General features: G+C 50.1%; 1 protein-coding gene across 1 annotated transcript in view; it reads right to left on the bottom strand.

Annotated features, from left to right (window-relative positions):
• Nucleotides 1–828, bottom strand: part of LOC149370306 (venom allergen 5-like) — a 33003-nt gene extending 32175 nt beyond the window's left edge. The window contains exon 1 of the mRNA XM_089577493.1: nucleotides 532–828. Within this exon, the coding sequence (XP_089433619.1) occupies nucleotides 532–828 (297 nt within the window). The remainder of the gene's footprint in view (nucleotides 1–531) is intronic.
• Between the last annotated feature and the right edge of the window lie 22866 nt (nucleotides 829–23694).

Here is a 23694-nt window from a genome sequence, read left to right as displayed (position 1 = left end):
ACATGACATTGAGAGATGCGTAAACGCTTCAATTCACTTGTCGAGCGGCCTGTTTCTGTTTGGTGTATTTCCTCGCCAGGCGCACCTATTTTTAGGCAACCGCCCACGCCCGCACGCAGCGAACCGCAAAAAAAAGGAAGGCTGACCATTGTGTGTTATATCGCAGCCGTCCACTCCTCTCTACTCGAACCATATAAAGTCACCTTCAGAATCCTGGAGGTATATTAGTAGAAGCTGGAGGTACTTTGAAAAATAACTTATTCGGCGCTGCGAAGATGTTTTGATTCGAACCGTATGGAGTTACCTCTGTACTGTTTACTAAAGCTAGGAGGATCCGCTTGATAGGGCTTTCTCGTCAACAGGTCCTATAATGGCACAAATTATCTGCGTATTTACAGCGGTATATTTTCCGGCACAAACACGCAAGGCTTGTTCTTGGTTGTTTAACCGCAACGTCCTCTAACCCTAACATCTACATCTTGCGCTGGCCACCATACACACCAGAAAGGCATCATTGTTCCGCACGCTTACCAAGCGGAACATGTTTGTCGCCGGTTGAAATCCGGAGAGCTTCCCCTGAGCCAACTGGGAGCGGTAGTCGTTGTGGGCCTTAAGCACCTCGACTTTGTCCGAATCACTGAGACCCGAGGCGAGGGGGACGCAGTTGGGATTCGGTGGCTTGCAGGCGGTGTGCGTCACGCCACCAGGCAGCTGTTTGTACTCTGGACGACAGTCGGCGAACGCCGTACCACGGGGGCCAGCCGCGGTAGCTGCAAGCACGACCATAAGAAGAGGCCTGGTCGCGTCGCTCTTCGCCCTGCTTCTCATCTTCGTCTTCCTCTCCTTCTGACGAATCGACAAGCATTCGCAGCGGCTGACGGCGCCCTTCTTTTTTTTTGTAGTTGTGAGCATTAGTTTTCGATGTTTTAGAATGCGGCACATTATTTGGGTCGCAGATGATCAGAGTTATTCTCTCCTCAACCGCGTTTCCACCAGGACACCCATACTCAACAATTATGGACAGAAAAATTTTTAAACGGAAAATCGTTTATGAACAAAATTTTTTCATATAACATAAGATTTCACTATAACAGTCAGTATATCTGGAGATGAATCGGCGGCAGTCTTACATTTTTGCTGTTGTAAAAAGCGTTCCCCATTGTTTTTTTTAAGACACTCTTAGTTGTTCGATGCGATCGATGGAAACACGTTAAAAAAAGATTTTGCTACATATTAGAAGTATGGACCATTCCTTGCAATATTTCCATAAAGGTATCTTACAATTCTTCAATTTTCAAGTTTTTGTCCAGGAATGTCGTACATATTGATGCGAACCAAGGTTCAGGTCTGAAGGTCTCCTTGTCCACAAGAATGCAGGTGGTATGAGAACCACTACGTCGGAAAAAAAGTGTCCGTCGTCCTCTGAAGCCTCCGCTAGCAGCGGAGGGGGCAGGTGGCAAAATGGAGAGGAGGAAATCCATGTCCATGAAAGGTCCGAGAGGGTGGCTACCTTGAAGGGACGATGATCTAAACGGACGGAGGAATCCGCAACGGGACGGTGGTTGCCACGGGAACAACTCGGCTGGTGTCTACATTGGAAGGTGGAGGGTATGAGAAAGTAAGCTGCGAAGAGGAACGGAGATAACAGAGCGGCACGCTTGCGCCTGATGCCTCTCTTGTGTTAAAAGTGGTTTTGCGAACCACCTCCAGCAACGAGTGTCTATAGATACTGGGGATCAGACATGGACTAAAAGACCGACTGCTAGAGAATCAGGTGTAAAGACGTATCAAGAAGTCTAAGTGCGCAGAAAACGTGGATGCAAAGAAATGTGCGTGATGTACGGGGTCATGGAAAGGCGAATGAAAGTCCAACGTCACAAATTTTCCCTGGACAGCTCACTTATCGCCTATTAGTTTTTTTTATTTGCCTAATTATTGTTTATTGTTAATAACTCCTCTAGCATATGTGCGGGTTGAGCTCTCAATATTTTGGTCAAGTGAAAAACTCCAAGTAAAATGCATCCTAACGCATCGCAACCAAATTCATCTTTCATTTGAAATATTTCCGTACGAAAGCTTCCTTACCGCATTCTGAAATTCTTATACTGTACTACACTCTCCAATTCAGGAATAACTGGGCTTTTGACGGTAAGAGCCGCCAGCTGAATCTCATTGACCATACACAGAAGCAGATAGTTGGACGTCAGTTTTCTTCTGTAGAGTATTCTTTAGAGCGTGATATCGGCAATCAATACATTCGCCATCTCTGCACTTGAAACACCCACAGCCACTTACTTGCATAAATATAGGCCTATAATATTTCTGTCAAAGAAAACGCAACTCAGTAATTACAGCATTCTCATAACTTGTCTAGAGATATATGCGGAGAAACCTAAAAAAAGCTCATTTTTAGTCAGTGGGAACGTCTCTAGCAAGCAGATGAGAGGCTTATCTAATCACCCGCTTATTTCCCAGTACTTTTGTTCCAAAACTTACTAGAGCGCCGGTAGAAGAGTAATTGGAGATTAAGTATGCTAAATGTGCTGTTATATCGAAAGTATATTTTATCTAATTTCTGCTCAACTCATATTTTTCAAAGTGCACAGATCATTGCATACTCTAAACCAGACTATAAAAATGCATTGTAAGTGCTTTGGATTTCGTTTCTTCCACTCTATGTTTCCGGTTTCAAGAGTTCTTCCTGTTCGAAGAGTTCCAAGTAGGCAAAGGCCAACTTGAACGAAACGAAAAAATTTGTTTACAGTTGTGAGCGCTCGTCAAAGTTAAATGTGTCACCTGGCTTTCCCCAGGGGCCGAATTTAACTTCTATTTTCAGTTTTTGCAAATCAACTATACTGCAACAGACATACATTGAACTTTTTGGTGCTTTTTGGTTTGCCTTTTTTAGGTGGAGGGGGGGGTGCCGTTAAGCCTAAGTCCTGCAGGTTATCTTACCTCGTGAGAAATGTTCAAGGCCACGTTACGTAAAATGTGTCCTCGAAAAACATTCCCGTTGTTATGAGTGGGGCAGTGGCAATATACACCTCAATACAGCAGTCCTTTGAACATCCTAAGAATGCCTAGTGCTGGATATTGCTTACTTTTTTCAGACATCTCAATTAGTGCACGGAATGCACCGGAGATGTTCTATAGGTGATCAGAAAAGCATAGGTACCTCTAGCATAGGATGGACATTAGATCAAATGGTTGGATATTTGTCGCATCCAGGGGATTTCCATGATAATATAATCCATGATCATACACTAGGACTCCCCGTTCAAGCTTCTACAGGCACCCTGTACAAAACAGTCATTTTACCCCATTAAAGCCGTCCTTAACATGCACCGGGAGAGACGAATCATCCGCCTGTCCAGCTCACCAGCGGGACGGTGGATACTATCCCAGACTCCCTACGCACCCGTCCCTTTCCCGGACTCACCGCAGTCTCCGATTTACCCCTCCCCCCTAACCTCCGCCTCGCACCCATTACAAGCAAAATATCCCCACACACACACGCAGACCGGGCTCCACAGCAGCCTTCTTCCTCTACCCTTGCTTCTCTACAACCGGCACTCACACAACCGGTCCAAACACCTCCCCACCCTCCACTCTCACCTTAGAAATACACGGGATCGCCGATACCACCACACACTTTGCCACCCTACCCCCGTCCCTGCATACGTTCGCTATACAGACTCGCAGGCAGCACTGCGTACCTTCAACGAAAGAGCCCTTCCCTAATCGATCAGCCTTAGATGCCATCCTCACAGCATTGAGGCCATGAACGGTAACCCTTCGGTGGATCCCTGGTCACGTGGGCATTCCCGGCAATGAGCTGGCTCACCAGCTTGCCTGCGATATTTACTATACACCGGGCACAGGGGATCCCATGGACGAGCCCACCGACGGAGCAGGAGCTCAGGGCTTACAAACTCACTGTCGACGAATACTACATGCAGCAAAAGTCGAACTCAGCTGATTTATCACCGCCACACCCGTCCTTATCAAACCATGAAGGTCGCATTCTTCGGCGAATGCTGCTTAATCTCTTACACACACCATCGAAACTTTATCTGTACCGGTACACTTCCACACCTCATTGCCCAAACTGTCCACACTCATATGTAACATAGAACACTGCCTTACACAGTGCCACTCAGCCTTCCAGTCTCCGCCTTTCCTTTCCCCTCACCCTCATCGCGGCTCATCTGGCTTGCCTCCCTGGATCTGAAAGTCCAGCGCGCCCTCGTCACCTTGGCGCAGGAACTATTAAACGCCTAACGTAAAGGCTGTTTTAATAAAAGCGTTACAACCCCCCCCCCCCTCCATGGAACCAATTCACCGCTGTTCACGGCCCTCGGAATAACTTCGGCAGCTGCTGCGACATCCACATAACGCTGTTTGAAATCGAGTCACGCTCCAGTCATCAGCATTAGGCACGGTGGAACCGCGAGCGAAATGACGCTGACGAGCCATTTCATCTGTTCGGTTCAGGTAGGAAAACATTTCGGTAAAGCTATCACAAAAACAATATGTTCCTTCTGGTGCTGCCGTGCCCATGGCCAGTGTGTTCGCTCTCTTGTGGCTTCATTGTCCCACTTAAGCATATACCGGGTGTTTTTCTTAGGTCCAAAATTTTTAAAAAGGTCAATTGCTTTAGATTTCTTTTAGCACTGGGGCTATACTGGAGGCTACGGCGGGCTCCAGGCAAGAGTAAAACTGCTTTAATTAGTTCGCTGATTAACTAAATATGTTAATGAACTTTTATAATTTTTGTTTTAGGGGATATGTTGTATTCGCAGAATTGGAGATCGTCCTCTAAACAGTCGAACCGAGAAAAAACAATTTTAATTAAAAATTTTTCACGCACGTTACCAGGCGCGAAAAAGTCACCCTGGTAGGCATCTTCACACCATAATGCAGCGGCGGGAGCGCCTCTGACGTAGTTCACTCCGCCCTGCGCTTTGCGTCACGCGTCCCGGACTGGCGGCCTGCGCTATCGCTGCTTATCTCGCTTCGCTCCGCGGCCTCACGGAATGCCGCGCTGGAACAAAAACGCATTGACCCAAAGTGCAAGGCGGAGCGAGCTACGTCCCAGGCGCTCACAGACGCTGTGTTACAGTGTGAAGCTGCCTACCAGGATGACTTTTTCTGGCTTCGTTACGCGCGCAAAAAAGTTTTTCATGAAAATCTTTTTTCTTGGCTGGACTGTTTGGAAGACGATCTCCAATTCTGCTAATACAACATATCCCCTAAAATAAAAATTATAAAAGTTAATTAACGTATTCAGTTAATCAGCGAACTAATGAAAGTAGTTTGCCTCTTACCTGGTGTCCGCCGTAGCCCTCAGTATAGCCCCAGGGTTAAAATAAATCTAAAGGAATTTACCTTTGTTTAAAAATTTTGGACCTTCTAAAAAAAACACCCGGTATTATTACTTGCCCGTGATGTTAGAAATGAAAACAAAACTGCTACTGAATCACTCGCAGCCCTAGACGCTAAGCTAGATTCGCTGGCTGCATTGGACAACAGATTGAAAAAAAGTTGAAGATAGAATTAGCCAAGTACAGGAAACTTTGTTTCACTTTGCGCAGAAGATTGACAGCCTCGAAAACGCAAGTCGATGTTCAAGTTTATCATCTATGTCCTGAATGAATCAAAAGATGAAGCCAAGGAGGCCTTGAACGCGAAGTGGCTGACAGTGTTATAGTGGTGTCAGCCCAGAGACCAGCCGCTTATTCTTAATTCGCGACCACTACTCGGGCCTCCGTTTTCTCGTCGCCACTGGTGCCGAGGTGAGCGTCCTCCCATGCCGCTTTACATCATCACCTTCTCTCTGTACTGGCCCATCGCTCCAAGCCGCAAACCTGAACCCCATCGCTACGTACGGCGAACATGCTCTTACATTCAATTTGGGCCTCCGACGTGTGTTCCCATGGGTTTTCCTTGTCGCAGAAGTACGCTACCCAATCCTAGGAGCTGATTTCCTGCATCACTACAATCTGCTCGTCAACATGCACATAAGTGTCTCGTAGATGCCGTGACGAACCTCTCGGTTCACGGCCACCGTCTGCGAGAACCGCTTGCCAGTATACCCAGCCCACGCTAGTCCGCCTACGTGATCTTCCTGGATGAATACCATTCTCTACTCCGTCCCTCCAACTTTTTACTGCCCGTCAAACACCCGGTCACGCATCACATTGTGACCACTGGCCCGCCAACACACGCTCGAGCCTGTCGCCTTGCGCCAGGCCGTTTGCAGATCGCCCGTTTACAAAGATAAGTTAAAGGTGTCAATTGCAGGATTCGAAAGACTGGACCGCCTTGGGTATAAGAAGCTAGGCAAAAGACGGCCTGTGATATTAAGGCTGCTTGATTTCAGTGACAAAATTAGGATACTCAGGAATTGTACAAAGCTGAAGAGATGAAGTTAGCCAGTAAGAGAGGAGTTTTCTTTAAGGGTTCGAAACATCAGAAAGCAGCTTCGGGACAGTGCCAAGGCGAATAGAGATAATAAAGATTATTTTATTGCTTTAAAGGTTTATTGGGGTTTAACGTCCCAAAGTGGCTCAGCCTATGAGGTACGCTGTAATGAAGGGCTCCGGAAATTTTGACCATATGGGGTTCTTTGACGTGCACTCACATCGCACAGTACACGGGCCTCGCCTCCATCAAAATTCGCCCACCACAGCTGGGATCGAAACCGCATTTTTCGTGTCAGCAGCCGAGTGTCACAACCACTGAGTGTCCGCTGCGGGGTGATAATAAATTGAAGGTTTTCTTGGCTTTCGATAGGATTAACTAAACGGAGAGCTGTTATCCTGGGATGAAGTAAAGCAAGAAAGAGTGCCCACTGAAAAAAACGAGCCCAACCAAGGAGTAAACTAGTTCTTGGTGTGACAGCGCAAAGAATAACTGTAGTGAACGTAAATGCGAGAAGGATAGTTAAAAAGGTGGAAGCCTTCCTGCTTGAACACACACCTGATATTCCAACTATTACTGAAACTTTGGTTCCCCCTCATATATCTGCTCACGACATCTTCCCAACCTTATACACTGTCTTTCGAAAAGGCAGACTCTTCCGGGGGGTGGTGTGGACATTCTGATAAAAAATAGCTTTCATGTTACACCGATCCCTGACATTGTGAATATTGAAGCAATATGGTGGTAAGTTTTCATAGGCAAACGGGCTTTCTATAAAGGGACGATGTATCGACCTCCTATCTGTAGCTGCGATGTATTACATGAATTAATTGAATGCGTGCAACGCCAGCTTCCATTCTCAAAATGAAATATACTAACTGGTGACTTCAATCTTAAACCATATCATGGGGATTCTTCAAATATGGTAATGTGGATAGCGCTTGCGCAGAATCCTTTTTGGACATGACTTTTAACTTTGACCTTATGCAGGTTATCCTTCAAACCAAACGTGCCACCGAGAACTGCCAAGATGTTCTTGACCTTACTTTCGTTAGTGATAAGTTTGCCTGTACCATCCTGTGAGCACTGCATCGCAACTTTCCGAGGACCTCCGCATGCTGCACGTTTTCAGTGTGAGCGCCGAGTATGAGGTCCATTTTATTTTTGGATTCGCGATCGGGGCTCTCCCGTGTCCACTTCCTGTTCTCCCGCTTGCGGAAGAAGATCGTTATGATCCGTAAATTATTTACCTTTGCGCACTCGACTGATGGCTTCCCCCGTGCTATTCATAGAGACTATGCCATTGTCGCCCACTGCCGGGTCTACATCATGCTTTTTACCCAGATTGGCATTTAAGTCGCCCGTAGTACAGTCTAGTGCGTTTTTACTTTGCCCATTGCCGATTTCACGTCCTCATAGGAGTTTTCCACTATCTGACCATCACGGCTCGGTGTAGACGCTTAGGCCTGTACTAACTTCAGTTTGCACCTCCTATTGGGCCTAAATTACAATAACTGCCACCGTCTCGTTAATGCTATATAATTTCTGAGCGTTGGCAGCGGTTATGTTATTGACTAGGAATCCAACACCTAGCGGTCGTTTGTCCATTTATTTGCGATAACTGTATTTAGTATGGAGTAACAAATCTATAGGCAGCAACAAATTTATAACGAAGCAGTGGAACTCAAGAGAGTGCAAGTGGTCCCAGCGTTCCTCGTCCTTCTCAAGCGTTCGCTCCTTTGCTGGATGCAGTCAGTGTGACAAAGTGTGCCGCAGGAGCTAAGCGGGCCTTGCGCTTGTAGAGCGCAGCACCGACGCCAGCTGCGGCCGTTGCACCCACGAGGGCGAAAGGCAGGATTATACAAGGCCAGGTGTCGCCCGCCACATTCTCTGCGGCGTCGGAGATTCCTATGCCGTTAGACTCGTCAGGCGTGTACTGCACATAGAACGAATGGTGTCACTTGTTTCCTCGGTGCAATCGTAAAAAAGAAAGAAAGCACGTTACTAAACACTTCTCGTTTCTGTTATTTCACTTTCACTGCTTTCTTTCAAACTAAAGCCGCAGGAGAGGATTAAGGACTGCGTTCGTCCAGCACGAACAATGCTTTGAGAGCGCTTCAGCTTTTTTGTTAACTCGTTCCACAGTTTCGCACCGTTGGCGTAGGTGTCGTCGTCAGCAGCTGGAAATGGCAGCGCGCCAAATACCGCGTGCCAGTAAGAACGAAATCTATTTATGCTATGGCGATTGCTCTGGCTGTAATGAGAACTCCCGGTAAATATGGCAGCGTACCAAGCAGTCTTACACGCATTGAAAAAATCAAGTCATCGATAAAAGTCACTATTACGTATTCTCGTATTTAACTCATTTCAGTCTTCAGTCACAGCCACTGAAATGTAAATGCGCAGTTGCGGAGATTAAGCGACAATCATTGCATTATTTTCTATCCACCTTTTTTCAGAACTGTAGAAATACACTAAGTCGAAAACGAGCTCATGTGGCTTCTTTACTTTAATATTTTGCGGCAGTACATACGTTGGTAACTTCACATGCAGTTGTTTTTTGAAATCCTCGTCAGCGCGTTTTGCCTCTCCATCTGAAGATGTGAGTAGGAACCCTGAACATTACCTAGAAGTACGCACCGAAGGGAATTTGCTTTAACATGCGAAGACTGCGCACTGCCTCGTAGTTTCGAAAAGCCCCGCAGTTAACTGTTCGCGCTCGGAGGGGATAAAGCCCAAGTTCGCTAAACATAATATTCCGTTCTGTTTTCAGTGTGAATTTAGAGATGCGAATCGTGCAACACGGTGCGAGTCAAATAAGGGCGGCTCTGATCTGACGATTAAGACGTCCTTGCGCGCACGTCTCCTCCATAGTTCGATTGTTGTCTGTGCGGGAAGGTCTACCACGCTTCGTCAGCGTTTGTCACCGAGTTCAGGCTCTCGAAGTTATACCACTTGTTACAGCTTGTTTTGGTAAAACGTTGTCACAGATTACTAGTAAGCGGATTCTAAATAAGCTATGTTGCAGGCAAAGGGACACCTTAGCGAAAATATCCAATGCATTGCAAAATTCGAAGGCAAGTCTGGTGCCAAGATGCTGCAGCGCAATTACGATAGCGCGAACAGGGAACATGACAGCGCACAGAGTCTTTATGGGGCCAGTAGAAGCAGGGCTGTTTTTGAAAAGTTATCTGTTTTCGCATAGCAGCTAGCACTCATGTACTTGCGTTCCAGACTCGTAACCATATGTGGAGCTTTCTTTTTTCTCAGAAGACATCTGCGTCGAGTGGGTCCGTTTCTCAGGAAAGGCTGACCATGTCCTGAAGGTGGTTCACAGATGCCTCACAGAATCGGTCATCCTTGGCAGGGTGCGATGGAGTGAGTTAGTATACGACGATGGCTGGCCTATTCAGTACTTTTATAGAAGTTTTGTCCTCGCCCAATTTTGGCCATTGAGATATCTCGGTCGAATAAAGCGTCACTATCTTTCCTGATCTGTCTTGCTTACACCAGTAGGTAAAGCGCGAAGCAGAGTACCTCTATCAATGAATCCATATCCAGATCAGTGTGCTGGTGCCCATGTCGGCCATTATATCAGGATTTCTACATATAAGCAGAAGCACCATAATTCTGTTGCCCTCTTAAACTCAAGCTATGTATTTCCCCACAGAATATATACTGGTTTCAAATACTCTTCGTATATTTTATGCTTCACTCGTGAACATTCCACATCGTTGATGATAACAACTTTAGAAGATATCATACTCAGCTAAGAATTTGGGCTTAAAATCTTGAAAAAGTGATGAAGTACAACAGGCAGAGAAGGGTAAAGTGAAAAACATAAGGCTTGTTTACCTCCTGAGCGCCCGCTCTGTAACGTTTCTGCTGTATTGGACACAAGGTAACCCGCCGCGGTGGCTCAGTGGTAAGGCGCTCGTCTACCGAGCCGGAGTACCTGGGTTCGAACTCGACCGCGGCGGCCGCGTTTCGATGGAGGCGAAACGCAAGAGGCGCCCGTGTGCTGTGCGATGTCAGTGCACGTTAAAGATCCCCAGGTGGTCAAAATTATTCTGGAGACCTCCACAACGGCCCCTATTTCTCTCTTTCTTCTTTCACTCCCACCTTCCTCCCTTCCCTTACGGCATGGTCCAGGTGTCCGCCGAGATATGTGAGACAGATACTGCGCCATTTCCTTTCCTCAAAAACCAATTGAACACAAGGACTCTATACTCCGTCTCACAAGATGTTTGCAGCACTACGAAAGGTACGAGCTCTCTCGTCCAATCAGGATGGCGCGCACTACATTAGTGTGTTCCTACGCACCTCTCGCACCACCAGTTATTGACAGGTGGCTCCATCATGATGAAAGAAGGCGTACGAGTAGTTAGCTTCTTTTTACCTCCAGCAGGTGGCGCTTGATGTCTTTTTATTTTTTCATCTGTTTGTTTTTGGACAGGCGGACTTCCGTTCCAATGGGACTGGCCCCACTTTTTCTATTTTGTCGCCGCTTGTTCGTATCAGTTCCTCTGTAGTAACGTTACAGTTATTTTCAGTCTTCCTGTCATGTGTATATCAATTTATTTATTCCAACATGGTGACTACACTATTAAGCTGGGTCGAATGCAGGCCGGGGCAGCCGAATGTCCATGGTGGAGAAATGCAAAACAACCACATGCGCTGCGCGAAAGTCAACGCACACGCGGTCAATATTAATCCGGAGCCGTCCACAACAGCCATTGCCATATCTCATGAGAGATGATTTACTTTCAGTGCGACAGTACTGAATGGTCCCGACTTTTGCGCGCACGTTAGCAGGTTAATGGGGCTCATCTCATCGTCATCACAACTCCATTCAGCTCTGCTGGTTGTGTCGTCCTCCAGGTTGACAACAATAGCCGGTCCTTGGTAAACAACATCGTCGATGAAGTGGTCCAGTTTCCTCATCACATCTTCCTCACTAATAACATGTTGCACGTAATTCTTCCATTTCTCAGCAGTCACTTGCATGATGCTTTGCCAAACCAGAGGCTCCACGTCTTGGAGATTAAACGTCTTGGTTCGACTGGGAACGAAACCCTTGACATCGCTCCAAACAAGCTATATCGGGTGCACTTGGCAGTGGTAGGGTGGCAAGCGCGCAACGAGACGGCCAGCAGTTTCGGCGATGCAGTCCACACGGTATCGGTCCACACCTGTGTTCACATTCTTGACAAGCTTCATGAGCTCGGCCTTCACCATGTCGCTACTCCACGCGACACCTTTTCTGGACGGCCAAGTCTCTATGTCCTTTTTTGAGGCCATCCGCCGCACTTTATCCTGCTTCACAAAACGATATGGAGCGTTGTCCATCACTGGAACGCTTCTGGCAACTTCGGGGACAACGTTCGGCCCGCCTTCAACGTCTGCGTTGTCCACTGGTAAAGCGTTCGCTCGCTCACCTGGGTGAGATTTGCCGTCCTCTTGATGAGCGCATTCGTACTTGAACTGCCCCCGTTCTCGACGTGAAACACTTCAAGAAGCCAACTACGATCGCCTGGTTGGAAAAACGGCGCACTGTCGGTGTAGGGCACACAAACGACACAACCGACTGGGCCGGCGCCATGTTGGAAAATGGCAACGCATCACTACCTCGCAGCAAGCCTCCGCAGAGCTGTGTTCGTACGGGCTTTGTCTGTAAATTTCACAAGTGATTGATGCAATCTATACCATCTAAATCTACCAGTCCAAACTATGTTTTCAATTGCTGTGCTTATTGTTTGATTAATAGTCCTACACCGCTGAAATATTTGAGGGACTATTTTTTGTGTTCCTGCAGCCCTGATTGGACGAGAGAGCTCTGCCTTCCGTAGTGCTGCAAATATCTTGTGAGACGAAATATAGTAATCCTAGGCCAAGGCATTCACCCTCATAAAATCCAGTCGCCCTATAGACTGCAAACCCTCTGGCGCCATATATGCATGACTGATGAAGGAAGTAAGGAAAACTTTATTATCACTGATGGCTTTTCCTGCGGTTTGGGGGCATCTTCAGAGACGTCTTGGTTCTACCCCCAGGAGCCTTCTCTGTCGAAGTCGTCCGCCTCTAATCAATGGTCGGTTGCCCTCAGTCCAGGACTCAGCTGGCCATTGCCGCCCGTTGAGCTGGCTGTACCAGACCTTGTTGGTCTTCACAGCGGTCGCTGGACAGGAGAGTCTCCCACTGCGTCGCACTCGGGTTTTGTATTTTGGGGACCCCGTCTATGTTTTGGCAGGCCCATGTCATGTGGTATAGTGTAGGTTTTTCGTCGCACCAGGGACATTTGTCCGCGTATATTGTAGGGTGCATTTTGTTTAGTATATGTAGGTTTGGCAAAGAGCCTTGTTTGTAATTGTCTCCAAGTGACAGCTTCCTCTCTGCTGAGAGATTTGTGCGGTGGGGGATATCGCATTCTTCTGCCTGTATAGTTTCATAGTACTGGCGAGTATTCCCTGGGTGCTGGCGCGAGTTCCGCGGTCTCGTCGGATGCTCGGAAAGTAAAGTATCCTCGAGCTATCCAGTCGGCCTCTTGGTTCCCTGCCACCCTCGTGTGCCCCGGTACCCACACAATTTTGTGTGGGATCTTGTCGTATTTTTCTTCCTGGTTTTTAATTCTGTCGCTCGCTGCGAGGAGTATACGGAGCGCGTGACGACCTATCCTGCCATTCATGATGACTGATGACATTCCAATTCCCGCTGAAACAGCTTCAGGGCAAGAGCGGAATTGGAAGCCAATGGGCTCCTGGAACGGGCGCCCACCCAACTAACCTCGTTCACTCACCCACGAATGGAGACATTCAGCGCCGCGGCTTCTTACTCATCATTTCTTGGCACCCGCCGAAGTTATTACGGTTTTGGTATTTTTGAGCAAAATTTGGGACATAGTTTCAGTTTATGTTATAGTTAATAATAAATTTTAAGTGTGTATTCGCTTTCTGGGTGAAAATAAGACCGAGTTATTAGGTCTCACTTTCTAATATATGGGGCATTACGCTGAACTGAAACAATCAGTGCTTTTAAAAAAATAACACTTTTCACCTTCGGAATCATACAGGCTGATTCGGAATGCCTGAAAAAAAAATTTAACCCAAGTACATCCCGAGATTTGACAGGATAAAACCCCTGCGTCTTTCAGGATAAGAAGTCTTTTTGCTCTTGGTACGAAAAAGCTCCACGGAATTCGGAATGTAATTATCCTCAGTCACAAAATAGCAAGGGCTCTCAATTTTTGAAATGCAAGACTCGCTAACTTTCAAGTCTGTGAAGCCATTGCTCGAAACCAGATTAGCCTTACGCAGAAACCGGTGCCGTTGTCACAAACAGTGCCGGATAGACATGGTGGTGGTGAAGAACTTTAATCAAAGAGAGCTTGAGGGTAAAAAAAAAAAAACCCTGCTGCATGGTCGGTATCCTTAGTCCGGGACACCGCATGACGAGGCCCCGTCTCGCGCCCGCTTGACCAGAGCCCTTTGGGACTCCAGTGTGGAGCAGTTGAGGAGGGCAGTCTCCCATGCCTCTCGGGTGGGGGTGGGGGAGGGGGGAAGGTGAGGATTCTGAGTACATGCCCACACCATCTGAAAGATATCGCAGATCTCTCCACAGTGCGGGCAGCGCCCATCTCTGTTCGGATCGAAGTGTTTTGCTATTGCAGGACAGAGAAGGGTTCCTGTCTGCAGGCGCCGCAGAGTTCGCTCCTCCGCCTTACTCAGCCCCTTGGCGGGTGCCGGGTAGAGACGGTGGCTGTCGCAATAATAAATTAGGATTTCGCGGAACCGCAGAAGCGGTTTATGAGCTTCTGAGCCATGAGAGCTAGGATGAGGAGCCCGGTGTGTGAGCGCTCGGGCGGCCGCATCAGCGGCCTCATTGCCTCGTAGACCCTGGTGGCCAGGAGCCCAGATCACTTTTGTGCGAGTTGATCGGCGAGAGCGCGTCTTAGAATTTGCGAGGCAAGAGGTGATATTTCGCCTGCAAGATAATGTTCACAGGCCCGGCGAGAGTCTGTGATTACCGTTTTCGATTTTGGATCGGCGGCAGCGAGAGCTATTGCGACTTCCTCCGCTCGTGTTGAATTTGGGGCCCGAAAAGATAGCCCATCGACATTCATTCGCTGGTGGACTACGGCAGCCGTGAAGAATCCCGCGGGCGACGGCCCTGTGATGTCCACGTAATAGACGCCCTCTTTATAACCATATTGCCTCTCAAGCGTGCGAACCCGCGCTTGTCGTCTGCCTTCATGTGAAGCCATGTCCATGTTACGTGGGAGCGGAGCGACTAAGAGCATGTGGCGCCACAGCACCGGGATGTTCTCCGTCCCCTCTGGTATGCATGTGTGTTGGATGTGTAAGCGGTTTAGCAGGCGGCGCCCAGGCACCGTCTGCGATAGCCGCGTATATTGGTTCACGAGGTGGGCGTCCCGCAACTCCTGATAGGAGTTTACCACTCCCAACGCCTTCAGTTTGGCGGTGGAGGTAACCACCGGGAGGTCCAGTGCTCGCTTTGTTGCCTTCCTGATGATGGCGTCAATGCGCTCGTCTTGTTGTTTGGTGGTGCGTAGGTACGGCACGGCGTAGAGGATCCGGCTGGTCACGAAGGCATAGGCGAGCCGTAGCGCGTCCCTGCCCCGCAGACTACCCCGCTTGTTGGAAACACGGCGGATCATGCGCCCTGCCTGTTCACCTATGCTCTTGAGTTTCGCTATAGTAGAGTCCGGCCTAAGTTTGTTATTGATGAACAGACCCAGGATCCGGAGCTCCGCCACTTCTCTGATGGGACCGCCCGACAGAGATATGTGTAGAGACGTGTTGTCCTTGTGGTTTGTCCTGACGTGTAGAAGCTCTGATTTGGCGGGAGCACATTGGAGACCACCGTCGGCAGCATATGCTTCGACTATGGAGGCGGCCTGCTGAAGGCGGTCCTCCATCTCCCCAAGGCTCCCCTCGGTGGTCCAGATTGTAATGTCGTCTGCGTAGAGTGCGTGTTTTATGCCATCCACCTGAGCCAGTCGGCCGGGCAGGTGCATCATGGCGATGTTGAAAAGGAGCGGTGATAACACCGCCCCCTGTGGTGTACCTCGTGTACCCATAGAGTACGGGCCGTATTCCTCGTCCTCGATCCGGAGGAGTGCCTGACGCGCAGAGAGGAAGTCTCTGACATAGGCGAAGACCTTCGCCCCGCAGTTAGTGGTGTTCAAGTTAGAGAGTATGGTGCCATGTTTAACATTGTCAAACGCCCCCTTAAGATCGAGGGCGAGAATGGCCTTGTCGTTTTGTTGCATGGCTGTGGGTCGTATTATGTCCCTGTGTAGTTGGAGTAGGACATCCTGTGCAGACATGTGTGGGCGGAACCCGAACATAGTGTCTGCAAAGAGGCCCTTACCCTCCATGTATGGAGAGAGGCGATCCCGAACCATTGTCTCCATGAGCTTTCCCACACACGAGGTTAATGAGATGGGTCTCAAGTTGTCCGTAGTCACGGCTTTACCTGCTTTGGGGATGAACGTTACAAGCGATGTTTTCCATTCGAGTGGGAGCGGACACCCATCCCAGATCTGATTTATGTATTGTAGCAAATGGAGGTATGCAGAGTCGGAGAGGTTCGCCAACAGTTTCACTGTTATGCGATCCCGACCCGGTGCCCCACCTCGGCGCATTTTAGCCAGGGCCGCCTTAAGGTCATGCAACTCAAAAGGGGCGTCTAAATCCTGATTTGGCTTGCCGGAGTACGTGTACTCGGGCCCAACCGGGTCATTTGTGCGGCAGAGATACCTGTCGCACAAATTGTCCGCAAGTTGCGCCGTCGTACCTTGGTACCCGTGCAGAGCCCGCCGGAGCTGTTTCTGCGTCTCCCCTTTCGTTTGAGAAGGGTCGATGAGGCTGCGCAAGAGACGCCAAGTCCCCTTCGAGCTCATCTGACGCGCTGCCGAGTTGCAGCGTTCTATCCAATTGGTGTCTGTGAGCTGGGCGGCATATGCCGCAGCCTGCTCCGTAAGTTGTGCAATGCGAGCTCTAAGCTTGCGATTCGTCTTGTGTTTCTTCCATCATTTTGTTAAGCTCCGGCGCGCCTCCCACAGATGCAGGAGGTGATTGTCCACTGCGGGGATCTCGTCGGTGGTGTGAAGTGTTTGCGTGTGTTGTTTCTGTATGTTGGTGACCTGTGTTGCCCACTCCGCATAGCCATCGGAGAATAGTACCGGAGGGACGTCCTCAGTTCGAAATTGGTGCCAATTGGTTATTTTCGCCTGGCCTCATTTTTTACGGGCTGCTTTCGCCAAAAGCGTGATGCGGAGAAGGCCGTGGTCGCTGCCCAGGGTATCCCCCAGGTTCTCCCATGTGGCGTGTGTAGTGTTCCTAACCAGAGATAAGTCAGGACACGTGTCACGGGTGACCGAGTTGCCCACACGTGTGGGCAAAGACGGATACGTGAGCAACGTAAGACGAAGGGTGGAGATGAGCTCCGCCAGCTTGCGTCCCCTGGCTTTCTCGAAGTGATAGCCCCAGTGTAGACTGGGTGCGTTGAAATCCCCAATGATCACCAGGGGTTCATTGTTAGCCGATTTGAGAGCACGATAGAAAATTTCGCTAAAAGTAACACGTGGCTTATGCGGGGGGCAATACACATTAAGCACATGTACTGACGGGTCGCGGCGCCTGAGAGGCAGAACCCTCACCATGGTGTATTCCTGCTCAGTCTCCAGATCAAGATCGACCTGAATCGCGGTGTATGCTTTATGCACCAGGATGCAGGTCGAGACGCCCCCCTGAAACGAGCTATACCCAGAGAATTTAGCATCATTGCCGGGCTCTTGCAAAGCAAGAAGCGCCGGCATGTCACCAAGGGACTGCAGGTAGAGCTGGAGATGTGACCGTTTTTTGCAGGCTCTGAAACCCCTGCAGTTCCATTGAATGATTTCGAATTGGTCTAATTTTTTAGCTTTCTGAGAAGGTTTGCCAGCCATATTGATGTTTTTATTTTACGGTGCTGGGTAGCCACTCGGTTGGGGGCCGGCGCAGCCCCAGGTAGGGGTTGCATCAACGCCGCGGCTATCGGGCCGGAACCGCTTTCTTCCGCTGCCTGTCGAGGAGTTATTTTACGTTTTAGCTGCGGGGAGTCGCAGGCGACAGAATTTTTTATCTGGGAGCTGACCCAGGGCTGCACCGCCTTAAGGACAGTCAGTCACCTGGGCCGCAATGTCGGGAAGCATTGCAGCAAATGCGGCACTGAACATGTCCTGAAAGGACTCGCGGACCGCAATCATAATTTGGTTCGGGAGCGCTGCCACCCGCTCCTCCAACTGCTCGGCTTTACGCCCCAGGGCCTCGAAGCGGCCGGCGTCCGCGGGGGCCGAATCGACCACCGTGTCCGCGGTTTGCCGCGAGACGCTAGTTAGGCAAGATGATACTGAGGATCCGTCATCACTATCCTCGGGCTCAGCGTTCTGCATGGGCTCGGACTGCCCGGCCTGCTTAGCTTCTAATTCTTGAATTTTACGGGCGAGAATTTGATTTTGGCGCCTGAGCTCCTCTACCTGCCGCTGTAGGGCGGATTCGGTGGGGGAGGGAGGGGGGTGGGCCCAGAGACTAACCCACTCCAACTGCTCACCTGATTTTGGCGCGGTACCAGAGGTGGGAAATCCTCGGCTTTCAGGACCGGTGGCCTCGTCGGGTTCCCGGACTTCACAAATTTTGGCGGCCCGGACTGGGCCTTCTTGGGTCCGGGCTTGGGCCCCGGAGCCTGCTTGGGTCCGGCCGTGGGCGTCTGGGCTTTTTTGGGTCCCGGCGTCTGCTTCTGCTTTGGGGTGGGTGGGGGTCCCGGCTTGATGACCTTGCGGTACTTGCCCGCGCAGCCAGGCGCTCCGGTAGGATGGCTGCCTCCGCAGATGAGGCAGCACGGGGAGCACTGATGTTCAGCTGGGCCACCGTCAGGAGCAGCAGCAACCTGAGCCCCGCAGCGTTCACAGCGTCCAGGCTGCGGCCGCGGGCAGGCGTCGGCCCGATGCCCCACCGTGCCACAGCGAGGGCAGGCAGGGATCGTTTTCTTATAGAAGCGGACGGGGAGACGCTCGCAACTATAAAGCACGGTCCGCGGCACCCTTGTCCCCACAAAGGTGACCACAGCAACCTGCGTTTTGCCCAGTTTGCGCACGGATACTACGTTGGGGTCCTCACTGAGTTTTTTCTTGACAGTCTCAGATGTCTCGTCCGGAAAGAAGGTGACGACGCCCTTGCAGAATTCGCCGGAGAGCTTAGGGTGGCCCCGGAATAGCAGCTTCCGGCCTCCGACCGGCAGAATGACGTCCCGGTGCAGCTTCTCCGCAGCTTCCACTGATTGCAGTGTGCACACGAGCACATTTTGCTACCACACGGGCCACACTGCAAGCCCCACACTTGCGGCGTCCCCGAGAATGCTGCGAACGGCAGCGCCGGCTTGTCCAGGTCCTAAGGTGGCCTTCAGGTCGATGGTTTCTCGTGGCTTAAGCACCACAATGATTTCGTCTTTCCCGATGCGGGGCGTGTGTTGCGGCCGCCACCGGGGCTGTTTTGCTTGTTGCACAGCTGCATGTTGCGCGTTCTGGCCCTGCACATGTGCAGAGCGTCCCGCCACCCGTTGCTGGCCGGCGTCCGTGTTGGCGTCCCTGGAGGCCTTAGTCTTCCTGCGTCCGCGCCATACGCGGACCATGTCTTGGAGGTATTCCTCCTCGCTGGGAAGAGGCTCTTCATGTTGAACGGTGTCCATGTTAACGATCCCTATGGAGGTGGGATCGTATCCGGTGACTTGGCCTTGGACCGCCATAGCCGAGGAATCCCAGAGGAAACCCCAAACACAGCCGGCGCAGGCCTTGCCACCGTCAGGTTTAGCGCCGCAGAGATGGAGCGAGGTGTTCAAAGCACTGAAAATGCAACAAAAATTCAGCGCACCTTGGCAAATGTGGTGTCCACGGATGCCGCTTAGGTTGCCGGAGACGATGGTGCCAAGCTTTCTACGGGGAAGAGTTGAGGACCGCAAATAACAGCGATCATTGGTAGAGCCGACGTGGCGTGCGACCGCTCGCGCCGCCTGCCACCGGCGTTCCCTTCCGGATAGACATCCGCTGCAAGTCGCGCCAGACTTGTAGACGGGCAACCCAATGATCTTCCCTCTGAAAATAAACACGAAAAAGGCCGAAACAAAGCAAAACAGTGGTAGAAAGATTGATGTTTTGTAATAAAATGAGCAACGATAGGCCAGCATTTAACAAAAGCTAAGTACCCAAAAGGTATTCAGTTAGCTACAAGGGTCGGTAAAAAAAAAAGCACAGAAGAAATACAGACTACAAAGCCATCCTTCCGTGTAACTATTGCAGGCATATATTCCTTTCTGCTATCAGTTTATCTCGCAAAGCGCTACGTTGAAGAAGTCTGGATGGCAGGGGAGGAAGCGAAAAAAAGCTTGAAAGTCAATCACGTGTTCTACTTCCTCAAGAAAAAATCACGAGGGAAGGATATGCATCGACACGGCAGGCCGCCATGAGGCAGCTTTGTTCAAGCGGAGCAAGGCTGAGCAGCCCGTTGAAGTCACTATAGTTAGGAAGTGTCTTGCCTATAGTTAGGAAGTGTCTTGCCTTGCCGCCGCGGTAGCTCAGTGGTTAGAGTGCTCGGCTGCTGACCCGAAAGACGCGGGTTCGATCCCGGCCGCGGCGGTTGAATTTCTTTAGGGGAGAAATTCTAGAGGCCTGTGTACGGTGCGATGTCAGTGCACGTTAAAGAACCCCAGGTGGTCGAAATTTCCGGAGCACTCCACTACGGCGTCTCTCATAGCCTTAGTCGCTTTGGGACGTTAAACCCCATAAACCAAACCAAACCGACCAACGCTTAAATAACGGTTCTCCAGGCTCCTATACTGCAGCCGGGCGTTGGTATTGAGTCGTTCAGTATGTCTTTTCAATAAGTCTGGGGCGTGTTCCCTTTTGATGCACACTCCCGAGTACTGTGCGATGTCAGTGCACGTTAAGGAACCCCAGGGGGTCGAAATTTCCGGAGCCCTTCACTACGGCGTCTCTCATAGCCTGAGTCGCTTTGGCACGTTGAACCAAACCAAAACAAAAAAAAAACCAGTGATAACATTTAAGAAGCAGAAATATGTATCTAATTTATTTAAGCATCCTGATCTTTCATTATTACATACACTTTTATGCATAAAAAGAAGATGGTACGATATGATACGGCAAATATGCCACAGGAGCATTTTTCTTACACTTCGCTTTTGCATTGATGTCTTTCCTCTAGCGTCTTTCAATTGGATTTCACTGTGAATTTGTTTTTTTCTGGTGCTACTTGGCCCTCTTCTGGGTGAAGGCTGCTGGAGAGTGAAGACGGTGTATGAGTCATGGGTGCAGGTGGGTGAGGGCTCGAATGCAGCATTTTACCGGTGAGGGCCCGAAGACGCACCCAGCGGAGCGTACAGCGGGGGGAAGAGGGCCTTGGCATATGCTCACAGAGAACAGTGAGCTTTTGCTGTCAGAGGACTACAGTGCTAACGCTGAAAATACCGTTGTCAGCAAGAATCGAACCAAATTCCACGTAAACCCGACCAAAGAAACAGGGCTTGTCAATAAGTAGTCCCTGTAGTGCCGGCGCCCACATTTCGCTGGCGGGCCTGTCTAAACCAGCGCTGCGCGCCCGCCGGCGCTCAAAGCAGGCCCAGACTCTCTCTGACATGTCGCGGCGTGCAGCGTGAGTCATCCGCCTCGCTGGCGCCGACGCGGACCCTTCCTCCTCCCCTCCTCTCCGTCGGTGCGATCTCCTCCGACGCTCGCCGGCTCTCGACCATTGGTCTAATTTGAACGGTGGCCAGTGCCGTGACCTGATTGGAGGATTTGAACTGCTGGCGACCGCAACCGACACCGGTGGCTTTAAAAGCGGAGCCGCGCTGAGCAGGGTTGCCAGATTGGGCTATTAATAGCCAAATTGGGCTACTTTTTGTCCGAGTTGGCGTCAGAAATTTCGTTTTGGCTATGTGGCTACTTTTGGGCGACATCTTTTTCATGCGTGAAAAAAAAGTTAAAGTAGTTATAATGTGCTCTGTTACAATTATACAGTGACAGAAATAAAAGGCATGCTGGAATTAAAATGCAGGCTATAGACCTTTTCAATAAGGGCGCCCTGGGCGCTCCCATACTGTTCACTGGGCTGTCGTGAGCACCAAGCACAAGCACGGTGGAGGCTGCGTAGGAACCGGTTTCCGACAGTCGAGAGAGAAGGCGTTTCGACGACTCGCTTGCCCGATGCAAAGGTCTATAGGCAACGGGCGAACCTAACTCCGGCGCCGACGGAGGCGCCTCTCGCGGCGAGCAGCGCACCGCAGACAGGATACGCTCGCCGTCGCACACATTGGCAGTCAGCTCCGCATGCAATCTGATCGCTGCGGCTGGGCTGCGTACTCTTTTTTCGAAGAATGTCGGGGTCAAATACGAATGATTATCCTGCTGTTGTCAATCTGAAATAACAATGAGAGATGCGAGCCAGAAAAATACAAGCGATGAACAGACGTAGCTTACCTCGATCTCCACGCTCTTCGGCGGCGCGTTGATTATACCTGTGCTACACGGGTACTTTCGAATGACATCTGAGTCGAATGGCAGTCGAGACATGGAATGACATTCGAACTCGACGGACTCCCGCGGTGCTACACGGCACTTTCCAAACGCATTCGAAATTCTCAGCTCGTTTTCAGTGTACAACAACGACTACGGTCACGCTAGTCCGACAACGGCACTATCACGGTGAACAGCAGCATATGATTATAGTGAACTATCTAGTTTATTATAATATTATTGTAGTGGCACAAGTTTTTTGGCTAAACGACACCGACGAGTCCGATCAGCGGACTGTCAGGTTTCATGCCCTCGGGAGTTCGGCGGCTGAGCGAAAACGCGCTGAAGAAGTGACGGTGCGAATACATGCGCGCTTATACATTATGCGGATTGGAAATAAGCGAAACGAGCGCCTATATTTCACATGTGCACACATGGACACTCACTAGCGATAACCACTTGCCAAATTAATTTCAGTCGACGACGACTCCGTTCCCTTCAGCGACGACTGGGCCTAGCGAGCCCGCAGGGTTGGATCGGTGATTGTGAAGAACGAATTCACAAGTTTTAGCGAATGCAAATGGTCAACGAGTGTAGTTTTCACAAGAATGACATGAAATCAACTATTGCTTACATCGCAGGACGCGCATACGATGAACGGGAAGCGGTGGTGTGAATCGGGCTGCCGAGCAGTGCTTTACGGCCAGCAGCAGTCGTCGCCGTCGCTAGCTTGTGGGTATCAAGTTAAGCCATTTCAGTTAACGCGTACGGTCACCAAACATACTTCTGGATAAAGTAGTTTAAAATAAAGTACGGGGCATGTCGGAGGAAGCCGGGAAAATTAGCGAGAAGCGCCGGTCCTACGCGATGTCAACAACCCGGCTGTCAAGTGTTTCTCAGGCGAGCGATCGTGTCGGCGCTTCCCACAGATTGTCGCACTGCGTAAACAGGCATGGGTACAACCGGTACAGAAGAGAAGAGATTATTTAATAGAACTAAAGCGCATATTTCGTTTTATGTCTTGCAAACCAGTACAAGCTGTTCATACGCAGCGATGTAAACATGTAGCAGCATGAGTACAGTCGTCCTCATCGGCGCACTCCTAGGGAAATTTCATGCACACGCGGTAAATGTTCGTTGGTGTACTATTATCTGCAAGCACTCACTTAGACGGAACATGAATTATTTGCTAAACAAACAGCAGAAAAAAGCGAGTAGCGGGTATCGAAATGAACAGCCACAGAGCCGAAAGCAGTCGCGCGGCTGTGGGCGGGGCGAAGCGACGGCGGCAGCGACGGCTACTGGTCGCGTCGGGCTGTGTTCGCGTTTCGAAGGCATTCCAAGATCTGGAATGTCTCCGCGGAGCTCCGTCGACTCGAATGTCATCTGAACCGAATGCCGTTGAAATACTTCGTGAATGACATTCGGTTGGAAGGCATTCGAAACGCCCGTGTAGCAGGGGTCTGCGCCATGCATTTCCCCCTTATTTCGGAGCCGCTTGAAAGCACGAGCTCTTTCACGTTGTGCACGTGACCGGCTTCAAGCAAAAGCTTGCCCTTTTTCAAGTTCGCTCCTCGGAAGAAGGAATTCAAATCGTCCAAATCGCGAAATGCCGCTGATATAACTATCGGCACGCTTTCCACCACCATTCTACCAGTCTCGCGCAAGGCTGCCATGCCGTCTGCTAC

The sequence above is a fragment of the Amblyomma mixtum genome, chromosome 1, assembly GCF_055824585.1.
Source record: "Amblyomma mixtum isolate Tamu chromosome 1, ASM5582458v1, whole genome shotgun sequence".
NCBI lineage: Eukaryota > Metazoa > Arthropoda > Arachnida > Ixodida > Ixodidae > Amblyomma > Amblyomma mixtum.
This window is presented reverse-complemented; position numbering and strand designations above follow the sequence as displayed.